This window comes from Cervus elaphus, chromosome 10, assembly GCF_910594005.1.
Source record: "Cervus elaphus chromosome 10, mCerEla1.1, whole genome shotgun sequence".
Lineage (NCBI taxonomy): Eukaryota > Metazoa > Chordata > Mammalia > Artiodactyla > Cervidae > Cervus > Cervus elaphus.
Genome location: NC_057824.1, coordinates 47,386,111 through 47,405,142, shown reverse-complemented (window position 1 = coordinate 47,405,142; position 19,032 = coordinate 47,386,111). Strand labels below are relative to the sequence as shown.

The following is a 19,032-nucleotide window of genomic DNA, read 5'->3' as shown; positions in this document are numbered from 1 at the left end:
GAGGAATAGTACTAGGTAAAGACGAGAGAATCCTGAGTACACTCACCTTCTAGAGCCCCTCCGGTCTAACCCATTTATCTTACAGAAGAAACCAAGGCCTTGAAGGGTACAAAAAAGTTGCCAAAGGGCACACAAAGAATTTGGTGGCGGGGGGAGGCGGGTGACTAGAGGCAAGTCTCTTCTAGTGAAATCCACTTAAAGACTCTGTCATTTGAAAGCAAGAACACTATACTGTGTAAATAATGCTAGTATGCAGCAATGTCACGGAGCTAACAAAACTGTGGTCAACAAGAGTATCAGTTTCTGCACCAATATGTGCCTCAATCCCAGATAACAGGGCCTAGAAATACTAGTGATATGAAACGTTCTACAGTCCTTAAAAGTATGAAGCACAGATATGTGACATTTCTCTTGACTTGATCACCAACTTCTAACTGAAGTGACAATTGTAAAGCGCTGGGGGTTGGCCTCATTTCCTTCTGGGCAGTTACTCTCAGCATAAACCACACTGTCTCCTGCCATCATCAGAAAATGGAAATTAATTTAGAATTAGCAAAAGAGTTGGGATGGAGAAAAATACAATTAAGAATCTTCAACCCTCTCTATAAAACACACATTCTGAGGTGGAACAAAAACATCATTTTAGAATAACTCATGTATTTGTATTGCTGTTTTATTAATTAAAAGGTGATTTTTTGTGGACCCTTTCAAAGCACTTAGGCCTAAATGATTAAATGGCACGATAGAGGGCATCATTCTCAACAGTCAGACAACACAAGAGCTGGCCAAGGCGCCGCTCAGGCGGTCCACCAGGAGCCGAGCGCCGCGGGTATCTCACTGTCGTCCGCCTTGTGGAGGCCATCCTGCTCTCAGTCATGACCGAACTGAAGTCAGCAGTGCTGGCTACTCTTACAGCCTGGCTAGCTCCAGCTGACTGACACCACGCCTGCTGGGTTTTACTGCCCTGTCCTAAACAAAAAGGCCTATTTCAAGTAATAGTCTCCCTCCTGTAAGAAAGGCCATATGGCCTTTTCATGGAAGGCCATAGGCTTAAAACAGAGCTGCCGAAGGAAAAAGACAGTTGAGCTACTTCTGCAACCCTGGTGTACAGGTGGAGGGAGGGGGAAGAAAGGCTGTCTTTTTCTTACAGAAACCGAGAGCCTTGTGTGTGTAAATTTATGAACAAGGGTAAGTAACATAAACACACCAAAACATCTATTTAAGAGGCTGCTCAAGTTCTAGTGAAAACTGACTCATTCCTTACTCCAACTTGCAGTGCAGATATTTCAACATCTGCCTCTGAAATACAATTTCCTTCCTTCCCTTTTCAGAGTGCCTCAGCAGGATGTAAGATATACAATCACAGCTGCCTCGCTGGTCTTCAACCCTAAAGTAATGAGAGCTGACATGCGGTACCAGAGAGTCTCCTACTTAATCTTAAATCTTCTTCATTCAATTAAAACTTAAATCTTCTTCATTCAATGCAATATAAATTTAAGAATTTTAGGTTCAATTCCTAAAAGAGTGTTACTGAGAATAGCCAGGGAACAGCTAAAATGGGCTTTGGTGTCCTCTAGTGGTCAGACGGACACAAGTTACCAACATTTAAAAAACATTTCCTATAAACTACAAAATCTGAGAACCTAGCACACGTGGCCTCATTAGAACAAACAAACCAAAACACTGAAAGAGACCTTGAGAATAAGCTTATTAAAACCTCATTTTAAAAACTGACTTGAGATATAATTTATATATTAACAAGTTCTCCCTATTAAACATACAGTCAATGGCTTTTCATATATTTGCAGAGGTTTACAACTATCAACATAATCTTAATTTTAGAACATTTTTATCACCCCCAAAAGACTTGCCAATTCCTATCCCTACGCTAACCCACAATTCCCTACCTTATCCCACCACTTCCTCAGCCCAAGGCAACCACAATCTTCCTCTGCTTTACAGATTTAACTATTCTGACATTTCACACAACATGTGGCCTTTTGTGACTGGCTTCTTTAATTGAGCATGTTTTCCAGCTTCATCCACATCCCAGCATGTGACAGTACTTCATTCCACTTAAACTGCTGAGTAACACATCCATGTTGTTTATCCACTCATCAGCTGGCAAACACTTGGACTGCTTCCGCTTTTTGATTATTCTGAGTAAGACTGCTATGAATGTTTGTACCCATTTGTATAAACGTTCGTTTGTTATTTTTCGTGAAAAGAAAGTCTGCCCAAGATCCCAGCAATCTGGGCCAGGTCTCCTGATCCCCAATCTGGTGCTGCTGGCATTTATACATTAGCTCCTGTTTTATCCCCTGTGTTATTCATCCAGACCAGCCTTGTCTACAGTTTAGTTCAGTTCAGCCGCTCAGTCAAGTCTGACTCTTTGCGACCCCATGGACTGCAGCACGCCAGGCTCCCGTGTCCATCACCAATTCCTAGAGCTTGCTCAAACCCATGTCCATTGAGTTGGTGATGCTATCCAACCATCTCATCCTGTCGTCCCCTTCGCCTGCTGCCTTCAATCTTTCCCAGCATCAGGGTCTTTTCCAATCAGTTCTTCGCATCAGGTGGCCAAAGTATTGGAGTTTCAGCTTCAGCAAAAGTCCTTCCAATGAATATTCAGTACTGATTTCCTTGAGGATCGAGTGGTTTGATCTCCTTGCTGTCCAAGGAACTCTCAAGAGTCTTCTCCAACATCACAGTTCAAAAGCATCAATTCTTCGGCACTCAGTTTTCTTTACAGTCCAACTCTCACATCCATACACGACTACTAGAAAAACCATAACTTTGACTAGACGGACCTTTTTTGGCAACAAAGGCCTTGTCTCCAACCAGCCTCTAGTTTCAAGAACAAAAACAACCGGCACTCATCATTTTAAAGAACATCTTAGTCTCCTCCCATTGCACAAAATTCCAAACAGTCTAGAACATTAAAAAAAAAAAAAAAACCCACCATATCCAAGACTTAAAAACAGATCAACAGCAGCTAGATAAAGTTTTTACAGTCAACACAGTGCCATCAAGTAAATACTGTCTTGCAGTACTGCTGGGAAGCCAGACACACTATTCTTTTTTTTTTCCCATTTATTTTTATTAGTTGGAGGCTAATTACAATATTGTAGTGGTGCCAGACACACTATTCTGATGAAAAAGTCAAAGTCTCCAACATATTTAAATCAAGTTGGGCCCTAGTTAGAAACAGCAGAAATGTGTATAACAAAATTAAGGGGAAGTCAGCTTTCCTAACAGTAAAAAGACAACATCATATTTTGACAAGAATATAATGAGGCGTCAGACCATATTCTTCCATAAAAGAATGTTTAAAATGGAAAAACAGATAACCAACTTGTCAAGACAAATGCATCCAAAGTAAACAGAGAGCCTAACAGAACCCAGGATTTCGCCCAATTATAAAACATCTTTCCCACTGAATGCAAGAAAATGAAATAAACATTAAATAATTGAAATAATTGACTACCACATGAAGGGATTTAAGAGATAATCTACTTTCACAAATAAGGAAACTGAAGCACAGATTAGAGACTGACATTAGCTCCGTGCAACAGCCTAGTGCCAGCTGAAAAACCCTGGCCCATGCTAAGTGGAAACCTTCAAAGCAAAGGACAGTGGAAAATTTCAGAGCTGTGGCAAGGCTGACCTTCAGTGGGGAACTGCAAGGCATAATGCCATTTTAATGGAGAACATTGTTGAACTACTTAGTCGGCAACCTAATTGATTTTCCAAGAAACTCCTCCATGTTTTCCATTTGTGTGCTATGTGTCTGGGCCCCAAGGTTAAATCTGCAAAGTGCTCACATTTTCCTCCCCAACCAAGCTAAGAATCGTCTCATGCGACAAACTGAAAAGAGGTTCCTTCACGATGGGGCTCAATACTAAAAAGGAACTTGATGAGAACGCTATAGAGCTACTGGCTCCCAATGAGGAGAAAACAATATGAGTAAGGAATGGCAAGCAAAGACCACATCAAGGAGGAGACTGTTCTGCACAGAACTGGGTTAAAAACGAAACCCATGAAGCATTCAGCAAGGCTGAAAGTTACACCTAACGAGAAGAGATTTAGGAAAGGAGAGTACGAACTGTCTGATGTCTTATTTCACCTAGAGGTTACCTGGATGCTGTATTCCTGTAAGACAATGACACGTGTGTGAAAGCTGAGTCTATGTCATGAATTAATAGTTAAAAGTTTATCTAACTGAATCTTAGTTCTTGGCTCACCTCTCACCCAAAATGTTTCTTGTATCACATATCACTCTCGGTCTTAGGAAGAAACTTGGGGGGAACATGACAACTGTGTACAACTCCCAGAGGAGCTTCAGAGAGTAAACTCATTCCATGTCAACTCAGAGGATGAAACTAGGACCAGCGGTCAGTGATGAGAGGCAATTCCAGCTCAGGCTAACACTGTGCCCACCACTCTCCACAACCTAATTAATTTTTACTTGTTCTTTAAAATCCAGGTAATAGGGTCTCTCCTCTGGCAAGTGTTAAGTGGCCCTTGGAATCTCTCACAGGCGAGCCATGGACTCATCTTTCTCCACATCTGTCACACTGCTCTAAGCATCTCTCACACAGTTCTTGAGGGCAAGGACTTCTGGCTTCTACTTATCACCAGAACCCCCAGACTGTGCACAGTGACCGGCAGAGGAAAGCCAGTCCCGGGCATCATCCAGTGGAACACTTTCCCTTGTTTTCGCTTTTCTCCCTCCCCTCCTCTCTCTTTGCCACTTGCTTCAAGCTTGGTCAAAGAAGACAATCTTCCCTGATAGAGGAGGACCTTTCTTCGCCCAGGGTGCACAAGTAGTTGTGTTCCCTGAACAGAACCTCCAAACAAGCTCTAAAGGCCCTCACAATAGTCAAAAGGTGGAAGTGACTCAAGTGTCCACTGATGGACTGATAAGCACAATGCGGTCTATACACACAATGAAATATTACTCAGTCTGATAAAGGAAGAAAATTCTGGCACGAGCTATAACACAAGTAACTTTGAAGAAGTTAAATACACCAGTCATAAAAAGACAAATATTGTATGATTCCACTTATATGAGATACCTAGAGTACTCAAATTCATCATAGAAAGAAAATGATAGCTGCCAGGGACTGGGGGGAAGGATGAAATGGGTAACTTAGTGTTCAATGGGCATTTCAGTTTGGGAAGATAAAAAAAAATTCTGAGGACAGATGGTGGTAATAGTTGCAGAACAATGTGAATGTACTTAATGACACAGATTACATGTAAAAATGGCAAAGTTATTGATCATGTATATTTTACAATTTAAAAAACATGAAAAACCACCACCCTTCAAAAAAGGGCTTCCCAAATGGCTCAGTGGTAGAGTCCACTTGCCAATGCAGGAGACACAGAAGATGTGAGTTTGATCTCTGGGTCAGGAAGGTCTCTTGGAGGAGCAAACTGCCTGGGAAATCCCATGGGCAGAGGAGCCTGGTAGGTTATGGGGTCACAAACAGTCAGACATGACTGAGCACACACACACAAACACCTTTTTTAAAAAGGAATTCGCTTTGGTAAAGGTAAAAGGTGTGTGTGCTGGGGGGTGGGGGGTCTGACACAGTATCCAGCACTATAGGCAGGGCTGTGCTCCACAGACCAGTCTGAAAACAACATTTGGAGAAAGGGATAAAGATCAGACACTGGCTCAGGGAACAGTGCTTATGTAGCTAAAAATCACAGGGTTAGATAATTTTAATACCAATTATATACTTCTACAGTCATAAAATGACATCTTCATTAGCTAAAATACCTTTGCTTCCTCTGCCATTTTTTTCTCTTCATCCACCTCTTCAGTCTTGACTGAATCTTCACTTTGGAGTTTTCTTCTCTTCTGCTTGGGAGCCATGAAGCCTTGGAGAAACTTCTTTATGACACTGGCTTGAAGGGCAATCACACATTCACCAAAATCCTTCAGTTTCTCTAGTGAGATCACCTACAGAAAACGATTTCAAGACTAGACTGAGCGAAAGGCCAAGAGAAAGATGAAACCAGACTATCCTCAATTAAATTCCAATCAACCTAAACCATAATTGGTCACACAACATTAATTTAACTGGGTGCCTCAGTTCAATGGAAGGCTTATACATTTGAAAGTAGCCAGACTACTTGGATATCCCTGATGAAGGGTCCCATGAGATGCTGAAACTTGCTCTACTTAAGGAAGTTACTGAGCTCATTCATTCACTCAGCAACTGAGTGCCTACTAAGTACAAATGACAGCCTCAAGGCAAAGAAAAACAGAAGGAAAGCAAAAATTTACCAACCTATTAGCTTACAAACTATAAGCCACATAATACATTTTAGATGACGATCTCATCAAAGCCTCACACCGATTTTATGAATGAGGAAACACAAGCTAGATCACTGATCCAAATCACGCTCTACCTTCTTAGTCACACAACACATGCCCATGTAAAAATACCATTTTATAACGACAGAATCAAAATATGGTCCATGGAGAAGGGACTGGCAAACCACTCCAGTCTTTTGCCTTGAGAACCCCATGAACAGTATGAAAACAGAAAGAATGATGATAATCCAATGTTAGCAAGGTATGGGTCTGGGTTTGACACAAAGTAGGCAACTGATAAATACTTGCTAAATAAAAAAGCAATTGTAGTATTTGAAACTGGCAGAATCCTTTTGGTTGAATAATTCCTATTAAAAAAAAACTTGAACAATAAATATGTTTCAATCCTTTTCCCCAGAGAATGTACCAAAAATTCATAACAGAACTAATGAAAAAAAAAGTTACATATATTAAGATGATCTATGATTTGCTAATACAAATAGCAAAGAAAAAAACAGAAGTCTGACAATAAAAGATTTACCATATCAACTCCATGGCTTATTATGTACACCAAAGTGATACAAAAACTAAAAGAAATGGAAAGTTCCTATAAAGGAGGGAAAACTGGGGGGGTGGGGGGGTGGGGATCCCCAACTGCTCATAAAAATCATTTAACTATTAACACATATAATGCATATGAACAATTTGAAAACACTCACCAATATTGATGTTTGGAGTTAGGTGGACTTCATTACTTAAAATTAACATAAAAATTAGCCTGCCAGGCTCCTCTGTTCATTGAATTCTCCAGGCAAGAATATTGGAGTGGGTAGCCATGCCCTTCTCCAGGAGATCTTCCCAACCCAGGGATGGAACCCGGGTATCCTGCATTGCAGGCAGATTCTTTACCATCTGAGCCACCAGGGAAGCCCCATAGTAATAACTGATGGACAGTGTTTTCCAATCTTTTCTCCAGCTTTGATACCTAAACTTATCTAATGTTGGACACAGAGTCTCTTTAACTGGGTCACCTACAACACTTAAGGGTCCTTCTGAGCAGTAAGTGACAGAACAATAAATGCACCTTCACTGAAATTACCTGTTTAACAGCATGAGTGCTGCCCAACAAAAGATTAACTCTACTGAGTTGATCAGGTTAGAGAATGGACAAAAGCAGGATACACAAACGTTTCCTACCTTAAAGCACAGGCATCACACGGGAATGGACAGGTTAAATAATGTTATATGACTATGACTTCAGGACTAGTTTTCTTGCAACTCAACAAAAAAGCTCTTTTTTAACAAATGTTCTGTGCCAACTATTAGATTTTTCTGGATACCAGCAGATGATGAAAAGGGGAAAATATCATATGTACACAGAGAACTTAGGGTTCACATGTGTCTTTCAAAATAAACTCAAACATATGATCCCCGGGGTCATCTAGGGAAGTCAAGAAGAGTATCAGGGAACAATTCCAAATTAAAAGAGTATTTCCCTGATGGTCTTACCCGAGCTTCAAATTCTGAGGTTTCTTCCACATAACCAAGTCCTCCCTTCTGTAACCTTGTTGCAACTTCAATGAGATCACTTCGAAGAAAGTTTAACAGCTCCTGGTTGCCATCACAGGATTTTAGACCTAAATTTGGCTTCCGGGCCAGATGAATAGAATGAATAATGTCCTGGTACCTAGAAAAGTTGAAGGAACGGGGAGGAGGAATAAAGGAACTTAAAGAATGATTACAGATTCCAATGACTTGAATGACATGTTTTATTTCTACAAGACTGATTTAGATCTTTTTAGCTTTGCTTTTTAATAATCTATTTCTTACAGAAATCTCTTGATTCTTTTAAAAAACACACAGATTGTATTCTGCACATGGTAATTCCAGTATTTTAAGTGTGTTTCTTTACCTAGCTCTCATTCATGGTACCTCATTTGTGTGGGTTTTAACTTTTTTTTACCATGAGTTTCTTGGAATTCTATCTGTGGAAATTCTTTGAGGCCTGGTTTGAAGCTGTGCTCCTCCAGAGAGAATGTTCATTTGTACACTCTCAATTCCCCCCATCCCTCATCCCCTGGCAACTACTAATCTATTTTCTGACTATAAATTTGCGTACTGTGGATATCTCATCTAAGCGAAATCACATACTATGTGGCCTTTTATTGTCTGGCTTCTTTGACTAAGCATAATGTTCATTCATGTGGCAGCATATTTCAGCACTTTTTTCCTTTTAATGGTTGAATTTATGCATACACCACATTTTGTTTATTCATCCATCAGTTGATAAAATTGAGGTTGTTTTCATTTTCTGGTTATTCTGGATACTGGGAGAATACTTCTGAATACCAGCTGATGCAGAACTGTGTTTACAAAGCTGCCTAACTACAAAGAAGCTCTCAGCCTGGTATGTGGCATGTTAGTGAATAACCCTGCTACCCTGTATACACATGCTTTAATAGCATAATTTTCCAAATAATTATGAGGTGTCAAGAAAATACCAAACAACAAGAAGATAAGAGGGTTACAGGCTTTTAAAATTTTACTTAAGCTTTTATGGATAAACAACCACCACCCCCTAAGGTATGTGTAATATCTAACGCAGAAGAAAAGATGTGAAGAGCAAGATGAAAACCCTTACCTCTTCTCTAGTCTCTCTTTAAGCTGACTTTCTCTTATTCCCTGAGGGTGAAGGCAATTTAGCAACTCATCCAGTTCCTTCTGACTATCACATAAAAACCTGCAGGGGTAAAAAAAAAAAACTTGTTAACTCTGGGAGGTGGGAATCAAACACTACGGTGGTGGGAGTGGGAAAGCAAAATTCCAACCTTGCTCAGAAGTAGAACAATTTACTGTTGCCACAAGACCTAATGTTAACTTTATCCCAGGACACTGGAGCCAATGTTTCTGCTAAAATGTAATATGAGACAAGTGTACAAATTCACAAAGTTCACTCTTGTCCCTACCCCTTTAAAGAGTAAACTTATATCCAAAACCAAAGCTGAGCACAACCAAAGCAGCTGATGCGATCACAAAGTGGGAGGGACCCTCTCCAAAACCTAGTTCCCAGCTTAAAGCAGAATAGGCACACAGAAGATTAATGGCTATATTTATAATTCTTTATTCTTTAATAGAGATGAAAATACTGCTCTATTCCCAAGCAGACTGAAAGGCATTTTCAACGCTATATAAGATCTATCATATAATATAGTTACATCACAACAGAAAAATAAATTCTAAATCTTAAAGCAAACAAATATATTCTCATAAAAAAAAAAAAATCAAGTCTGCTTTTAAAGCAATGTGCTTACATATCCAAGAAATCAGAGTCACACAAAATGCTCTCAATAGTGAATAACTCACTCACTGGTGTCACTGTATCAAATATTTTCTTAACACTGAAAATGAAAAAGAAAGAGCAACCAGATGAATGCTCACATTACCATAGATTCTGTCCTTGTTTGGGTACAGTGGTCTCGACAGCAATTTCTGTTGCTGGGCCGTGTTGTGTGTTCATGCTTACATTTTTGCCTAGGTTTGCTTTCTTACCTAAGAAAAATGTATACGTTAGGCTGAACACAGCAAATAACTCCACTCCTAGTTTTAAATTTAAGCAGTACACAGACGCTGCCTATTGAATATATCCACATATACAACAGATGCTAATTTCTCTTAAACATCTTACAGACAGCACAGTATCTGGGATAGTTGTTCTCTACACAGCTGAGCAGTTGTACAGGTCAAAGTTTAAGAGTATCACAAGTTAGAATGAAGAGAGATGACTAAACATCTCAGAGCACATAAATAATCTGCTGCTGGTACATGACGATGTTTGGCACGAAGACACAAGTACCTGTGGTGAAGTAGACACAAATGAAATATATAAACTACTACAAGTTTAGCCCTTGGAAGTGGCTGCAAATGTCAAATACAATGCACTTTTTTATAAACCCAATATATGATGTCAGTAGATAGCTCTAAAGCCAGTATTTGAGGCTTTACCTAATCCTACAATTGGTTCTCTCCCCTGCCCTCCTTCTCCCACTTTAACCTGCACATCTGCCCTGCAACATTAACATGTAACCTTGTTGTGTCTTTTCCGTCAGGGAGTTCTGAAGAAACCCTGCCATGCTGGAACTAGACAACAGGAAGGCACAACATCCACCAGGATGCTCTAGAAGTGAAGAAATATGGATGACAACCTCCTCTCAGGAGAATCCGTAACTGTGGGACTGGATTTCTAAAAATAGCCATTAATTTTCTGAGACACATAATAAAACCACAGTGCATCCCATTGGAATCACTCTCAAGTCTGAAGATCCTCACTTCACATTTGCTGCTCTCACCTGGATATTTACAAAGTCTGCCCAAACTAGATTTTTCTACTAAGAGCCACATTTGGACACACAACATAATTCAACATGAAAAATGCCTTAAATCTGAAGTTTAGGGATATACATTAATTTCATTATTTAACAATTCTGTGAGTTTAAAGTCTGGATTATGAGTTTCTCTAAAATGAAAGAAAACACATTTTAAGAAGCAATTTTCATGTATTTATGGATCATCTAATGCAACGGTTCTCAACAGAAAACCAGGCTGCCTCCTAGAGGACATCTGGCAATACCTGGTGGCATGTGGTTGTCACTAACGGCATTCAATGGGCAGAAGTCAGGGATGCTGCTAAATAACCTACAATGCATAGGACAACTTCCCACTACAAAGAATTATCTGGCCCCAAACGTCAACAACAGTGATGCTGAAAAAATTTGATCTAACCATCTGGTATTTTTAAATTAAAAAATTTTTTTCTTTTAATTTCTTTCTTAGGAAAAAAAAAGAATTACCTCAATTCCAGCCTTTGAAATACCTACAAAGAGACTCCCAAGGAACAAAGTCTGAAAACTACTTGTATAAATATAATACCCAAATATCCTAAAACTCAAGTTTTTCATCTTTTCACACTATGCCTATATCAACACAAAGCTGGTAATCAAATGTTAAGTTTTCTTCCTTTTTCTAGGCATTTCACATCTTCCCACCTCACTCAAATAGAATTAAGAAGATGATAAAGAAATTTAGCAAGTGAAAAAAAGTGACAGAGGAAAGACAGTCTTGAGCATGATAAATAACTAATAGATATACATACTCCGGGGACAGTAGTCCTCATCAGGAGAGTCTGTGTGGTCTTTCCGGTGATGGCTGAATCGGTAGTCAATGCTGTCATGGACCCAGCCTTTCTCAATGAACAAACCTGGAACTTCATCTGAGAAGAGCCAGTATCTACAAATCACAACCACATGTTAATATAATAATACAACACCGTGAGCACAGGATGACTTCCTTGTTGAGCAAGGTGATTACAGAATGTCACTGCACATTGAGCAGATACAAATTCTAAAGTAAAGGACAGCATACTAAAATTTGGGGAATCTGAGATTCACTTCCTATCTATAATTTTTATAACTACTAATATTTCTCTGCTTTAGGTTCCACACGATGTATGCAGTTAAAATATCTTACCATTTTTAGAGACTTCTATTAGGATGACATTTCTCCTACCACCATAACTTAAGCTTCCTATCTGTCTGGTCTTCAAGGACAAGGTCACATGTTATCTAACTTCATAACCCTAGCAGTTGGCACAGTAAATATGCAAACAAATGTGCGATGAGCAATTCTGTGTCCAACATCCACAAACAGGGAAGCTTGTCTAATCTTAATACTAACTAGCAACACTGTAACAGCCCTAAGAGATGACAAAAACTGAATTTAACAACTGACCTGTTGTGGTTCCTATCTGTACCAATTGGAGTCCTCCGCATGACCAGTTTTGCCCTGGCAATCCCTTCCTGGAAAGCCTTCTCAGCAGCGGCTTTGTGCTTTCGTATCCGTTCTTCTTCAGCTTCGCGTTCTAGTTTCACTGTTGAAGGTAAAAAGAAGCAATAGTTAAATTTTTTTTTCTAGTAAATCTTACAAATTTAAATAAGGAGTGAAAAGTGCCTGATATAAACTAGATAGTCATCAAAGCTTCATTTCCTTCTCTTTATTCTAACCTGTTGTTAAGAAATAATATGAAAGGCAGCAATTTCTATCTGGTCCTTCTATGGTCTTTGAATTTCTGTGACATCTCAGCCATCAACTCAGTGCAAAATCTGTTCTCTCCAAATCTTAACATTTTATTAATTTTATAATAAATTAATTTTATTTTACTGACAATTTTAAATGAAACCTTAAAACAGTCCTCATGTGGAATTAACTGAAACATTTTCTGACAGGACTAGCCACAGGGTCCTCAAAATGGTCAGGATGAATAAGACCAGAATAGTTATTTCAAAACAGAACATATTTCAGTCCTGAGGAATTTAGAAAAAAAGAACTGAGAAAGCAAGAGCAGGGAAGCATTGGCAGATAATAGCAATTACTGCCTACTTAATATAATTTATCAAGTTACTCAGCAAGTTAACACTGTCAATAATGAAAAAAATTCTTAATCCATTTATTTGTGGTCATTCCCAAGTTTATTCTATCTAGATAGAAATCTCCCTCAACAAAGAAAGAAGTCCTGGAATTTTGCCTTTTAAGTTTTTCCACAACTGTCACAAATTTTGTTACTATAAATAAAGGGTACTGCTATTTACAATGCCAGAAATCTTACTGCTCTACTGATGATAACACCTACAATGTAGCAAGAATCTGGAAAATGCATCAGTCTAGAGATGTTACTTTAAAAAATTAAGACAAATTTCATCTATTTAAAACCAATATAGGGAAATTCCTAGGAGGTGCAGCAGTTAGGATATGGCGCTTTCATTGCCATGTGAGTGAAGTCGCTCAGTCGTGTCCAACTCTTTGCAACCCCATGGACTGTAGCCCACCAGGCTCCTCCATCCATGGAATTTTCTAGGCAAGAGTACTGGAGTGGGTTGCCATTTCCTTCTCCAGGGGATCTTCCCAAGCCAGGGATCGAACCCAGGTCTCCCGCATTGTGGGCATATGCTTTACTGTCTGAGCCAGCAGGGAATCACTACCATGGGCCCTAGGGAATCACTACCATCACACCCAGGAAAAATGAAAACATGTGTTCCCACAGAAACTTGTACGGCAATGCCTGCAGCCAGAGTAGTAAAACAAAACAAATGTCCATCAACTGATAAACGGATAAACAAATGTGGCATGTGCAAAAGTGGAACAATATTTAACCATAAAAAGGAATGAAGTGTTGAAACACCCTACAACCTGAACCTTGAAACCACAGTTAAGTGAAAGAAGCCAGTCACAAGAGACCACATATACAACTCCACTGATATGATGTAACAGAATAGGCAAATACAGAGATGTATTTCATCAGCCGTGGAAGCTGATTGCTTAGGACTGGGGGCGGGGATGGGATCATGGTAACTAAAGGGCATGAGGTTTTTTTTTGAGGTGATGAAAGTGTTCTAAAATTGATTGTGATAAAGACTACACATATCTGTGAATATATTAAAACAATGAACTGTACAATAAACATGGATGAGATGTGTAGTGTGTGAATTATTTTTTAATAAGGCTGTTTTTCTTTTTCTTTTTTTTTAAAGTTCAGACTTAACTGTGCTAGAAAGCCCCCGGTTTTTATTTCCTTACATCTTAATAAAGGAAAGATTAATATCTGAGGTGGCGACCAAGCCGAGGACTTCAAATACCTTGTCATTCAATTGTTACAACAATCTTGAGCATATGAGGATGAGCAACTTGCTCAGAGAACTACATAGCTAAATCAGAGGTAGGGTTTACACCCAGACTGGCCCATTCCCAAGTTGTATGTTGTCTCTAGCTCGTCTCTTTGTGGATGTGGTCCTTCACTAGAGCCAGAAAAGATGCCGCCACCACACTAACCCAAGTCAAACTATGCCTGTCAACCAGAATGCCTGGTTGAACACTCCTGCTAGACTCTTACACATGTAGGAGGAACTGGGTTATCACACACAAAAATAACTGCACAGTTGTGACAAATGAAGACACTACCATGACACCTTAGTGACTTTCATCTTTCCACAAGATTTTACCTTTCATTTCTCTCTCCTGAATCTCTCGCTCCTTCTTAGCCTGAATGGCAAGCAGTCGTCTGCTCTTCACAGCACTAATCATGTCTTCAGCTTCCATATCTACTTGGGGCTCAAACTTCACGACTTCTTTTTTCCTGTCAGCTTTGCCTAGCCCATTCTCCTCTTTTCCATTTTCTTTATTCCGGGCTTCCATTTCTTTCCGTTTCTGTTTCTCTGCTCTCTTCTTATCATTTTCTTCCTTCAACACAGCAAGCCGTTCCTTCCATAACTCTGCAGACATCTGCTGCCTGGTTTCCATGTGGTCCTGCACGGAGTATGTCATGAGAATCCGGTGGCAAAGGGCTGTCAAGATCTGCAGTTTCTCTTCTGATGTGAGTTCAAAAAATTCAGAGGTCTCCAGCTTTTCTAGGAACTCATCTTGGACCTCATTGTCCTCGAATGACGCAGAGTCTTTATTGTCGTCTGCGTCTGAGCCCTCGCTCTCTTCCTGAACATCAGATTTGCGCAAGCAGAGCCGAACCAGCTCTGACACAGAATGCAGGGTCAGAGGGATTTCTGACAGCTTCATTCCCAGTTCACCATAGTCTTCTGCTATTTCGTCTTGTAACAAGGTCTGCAGGAGGATGACCAACACTCTATTCAAGTATAAAAAGCCACCCTTCTCTGCGCTCAAGGCTTCCATGAGGGACACAGCAGTGATGGGATACTGGGCGTCTGGCAGGAGTAACCCGGAGTAACAGCTCAAGAACTCCACCACCATGGCCACGTCCCCAAAGAGCGTGTTGGGCAGCCCCTCAGGGGTATCTACCAATTTAAATGTTGGAAGGGTTTTGCCAGTTAACTCTTGGTCCTCGTACCGCTTCTGTTTCTCAAGTCTCTCAAGCATTTCTTTCTCCCTCCGCTCCTTCGCTTTCTCCTTTAACTTCTCTTTCAGCTCCTCTCGTTTCTTTTTCAGATATTCTTTGCGCTGCTCTTCGGACATAGAAGCCCACCTCTTTTTGTGCTCTAGGAGCTCAAAGCGCTTCTGCACGAGACTCCGCAGTTCTTCCGGGAGGCGCGCCCTGTCTTCGCTGGAGAGGAGACGAGCTGTCTTGGAGATCACGCAGGACAGCGCGCTCTTCTTGTCCTCCCTGTCTTTGTTTTCCTTGTAGTAGGCGATGAGGTGCAGGGCAGCGGGAGGCAGGTGTTTGTGAGGCTTGCTAGAGGACCTGGGGGTGCCCCCGGAACTCCGTGGGGCTCGAGTCACCTTCTGAGTGCCTTTGGCCATGTCCAACAAAGTCATCTGTTTCATTTTGGTTTTAGGGGTCTTCAGGCCCTTCTTGGGAGATTTGGAATTCCCTGTGGATTTCTGTCCGTTCAAGATGCCTTTGCCTCTGCGCTTGGCTTTCAAAGGTTTGTCACTGTTCTTCCCTGACCTCTTGCCAGGTGGGCCTTTCTTAGGAATGTGAAAGTTGGCATGTAGCTTGTTGGGTGACATCATCTTCATCATTTCCTCCAGATGCTCCTCTGGAGATTTGGAATTCTTTGAATTCTTCACTTTGAGTGGCGAGCCATTCAAGGATTTTTTCAGGTGTACGTGACACCATAACTTAGGATTTAGTGGTGAACTGAGAGACGAGTTGTCTGTCTTGGATTTCTTTGAAGGCTTCCTGTCTGGAGATCCAGTATTCTTCCTTTTAGTAGATGGGTTGAGAGTCATATACTAGAATTTAAGAACAGAAGCAAAATTAATTTTAAAACCTAATTTAAAGAAATACTATTTAAGCATCCTAAAGGCCCTCTTCCCATCCACTCAGGTAAAGCTACATATTCATTCTCTTCACAGACACCCTGAGAAAACAAAGCCATGAATGTTAGCTAATATTTTATTTAGCCTTATCAACACAAAATTCTCCTGACACCAAGACTTAAAAGTCTATACTCCAGGATGTCCCTGGAGGTCCAGTGGTTAAGACTCCATGCTTCCACTGCAGGGACACAGGTTGGATCCCTGGTCAGGGAACTAAGATCCCACATGCCATGAAGCATGGCCAAAAAAAAAAAAAACCTATATCAGGCATTTCTGGTATGAGACTACTTTCTTACATATAGATTTTGAGTCTTTAAATACCTTAAAGAAATCTGTGAACTCTTTCCCCAGAAACATACAAAAATCATGTACACAATTTCAGAGTCCATGGGACCTAGATTAAGGACATTTGATCTGGATAATGGCAATATCTGATAAATCTTACAATATACTGCTCAAGACAGATTTGGATTTTTATCCTTTAAACCTCTGTTACAACTGGCAGTATTCTGTGCTTAGGATGAGAGAAAGTATACCATTTAAGTACTTTTGTTTAAATTCAGAAGCATATTTCCTTATGAAGAGTATCAGTAAGTATAGTAACAACAAAACACTGCTCACAAATAAAAAGCCTTCCTGATCCTGGCGTTCTGGCTCCCCACACCTCAAGAACCCATTCCCATGAATACATTGTTAACTACAAGTCTGATAAGTTTTCAACCTCATACAATTCTCTCCTTGATTGTCCTCTCACATCTTTCGAATTCACTCCCTTTAGCACCCCAACTACACAATCCTTCAATCCCAGCAGAACCATTAATTCATTAATTCTATCACATTTTTACCAATCTCACTTCTTCATCCTTTACCCAGATTAAATTCCAGTCAGTCATTCCAATCAACCTTACATAAATCTACAGTCCCCTTGCTCTATTGTATCTAGTCAGTCCTAGCCTGCATACGTTCAGCTTAAACATGACTAGAATAAAAGACACAAGGACAGTGTGTGGACTTACTTTAGATCTCCACCTTATCCCCATCATAGAGAATTACTTAATAGGTTAGAATACAGTCAACCTATCATTCCACCACTGTTTCTACTTAGGTGTTTAAAACAAAAACACTGTTGATTTTGATGCTTTGAAAGAATATAATTACAGAGAGAAAAGCCTGGCAGTTAAACTACATGAAATAATAACCAAGCAATGAAAAAGTATCAATTCAAAAAAAAGTTACTGTCTTAAGTGATTAGAAGAAAGACTAGATAACCCCTAGAATACTTGACTTCTATCACCAAAAGCAGTTAAGCACACGGAAGGCACTCAGACACAGAGGAGTGTAACTTCAAGTTTCTGCCTTTAAAGGACTAACTTGTAAAGAGGCAGGCTGGAAGTAGTGGAGAAGACAGGCCAGGGGAGGTGAGACTACATGCAAGGAAACCACTGGAGACCATCAAATATGAAATTAGGACCCTTTAAAAGCCAACAGGGAAGAAAAATAAAATAAAATAAAAGCCAACAGGGAAAAGGCTATGGTGAAGTTAAGTCTCAGTGATCATACAGAACACTTATGCTCTTGTTAGGAGTAAACAAAACAGGTACAGTAAAATTTAATAACCTGTACTATAAAGCCAAATAAGATTTAAACATCAAGGATATATGATCATCAGAGAAACAAACTCCTAGAACCTAAGTTGCAGAAGAGGTAGAAATACGGTCTGTAATGAATGAGTGGACTACACTTAAGCAATCCTTCTGGCTAAGTTCTCTAACTTTAAAGGCCAATCTGCCCTTTAAGAACTATAAGCAACTGCAGGTTACCTCTCCCCTAGCAGGCTGTTTTTGTTCCTTGACCAAAACTGGATGTTCTGTTCCCCAATTATCCTCAGTATGGGCTAATAAAAAGGTTTCATAGTTTATAGAATATATACATTATCTGTGACTCAGGGCACATTTTCCCCAGAGGTAAGAATTTCCCAGTTCTAGTTCCCCAGAACTCTATTTCAAAATGTTAAAAAAAAATAAGCAAAGGTAACTTATTTAAGAGTCCATTCTTCTTGTGGGCAGAATAGCAACAAAACTTCAAAGAAAACAATTATTTCAGAGACCACCCTACAAATCACAGACTAAGGCCCAAAATTACCCTGTCAGGAATTAAAGATAAATACATGCTTTCCAAAAGTTAATCATCCACTTCAGCTAGACTTGGAAAATCTTCAGAGTATAGACATAACAGATTGATGCTTTTTCTAATGTGCAGGATAACAGATTATCTCTGAAGTCATTCCAAAAATTTATCACTAAAAAGGAGATGAGTATGAGACTTCATTTTTACATTTTTAATAGATATCTTGTAATAGGATCTATTATAATTGGGCCACTTTTTAATTTACTGATTACATTTCTATTTAAAAAGCCACTCAAGCATAAATTTAGCATAAATTTCTTCTCCTTAGAAGCACTGTATTAGGCAGAAATGATTATGCAAGAAAGAGCTGGGAGGATGGCTTAGCCATGAGATGGTCCAGTAGCCCATTTATAAGGTGTGTTTGTTTGCCAAGCCACACCATATATATATATGTATTTTTTTTTTCTTAAAAATGAAAGAAATTAACTCACCCAACCCCCTCCCAAAAGGCCGGCTCCCCGCGTGAGCAGTCCTTCAGTAACTGGATCATCTCAGCATAGGGCATGCTGGGCAGCCACAGCCAGTGGGAGCCGGCATGGCTGGGCTCAGGGGGAATCTGAAAAAGTATAAAACCATGTATGTGCTAAGGGTCTACCCTGTCCCTCATTCAACAAAAGTAATCTACTAGAACAGTGCACCGAGAGGGAGAAAAGAACGGGCACCTGGATTAGCAGTATTAT

At 39.9% G+C, this 19,032-nt stretch overlaps 1 protein-coding gene across 1 annotated transcript in view; it reads right to left on the bottom strand.

The window, feature by feature from the left end:
* Positions 1 to 19,032, bottom strand: part of BAZ1B (bromodomain adjacent to zinc finger domain 1B) — a 54,142-nt gene that overhangs the window by 9,534 nt on the left and 25,576 nt on the right. Inside the window, exons 7-13 of the mRNA XM_043914993.1 lie at positions 14,377 to 16,078; positions 12,113 to 12,251; positions 11,478 to 11,611; positions 9,772 to 9,877; positions 8,970 to 9,068; positions 7,838 to 8,015; positions 5,789 to 5,971 (exon numbers count right to left, since the gene is read on the bottom strand). Coding sequence (XP_043770928.1) covers positions 5,789 to 5,971; positions 7,838 to 8,015; positions 8,970 to 9,068; positions 9,772 to 9,877; positions 11,478 to 11,611; positions 12,113 to 12,251; positions 14,377 to 16,078 — 2,541 coding nt within the window. The remainder of the gene's footprint in view (positions 1 to 5,788; positions 5,972 to 7,837; positions 8,016 to 8,969; positions 9,069 to 9,771; positions 9,878 to 11,477; positions 11,612 to 12,112; positions 12,252 to 14,376; positions 16,079 to 19,032) is intronic.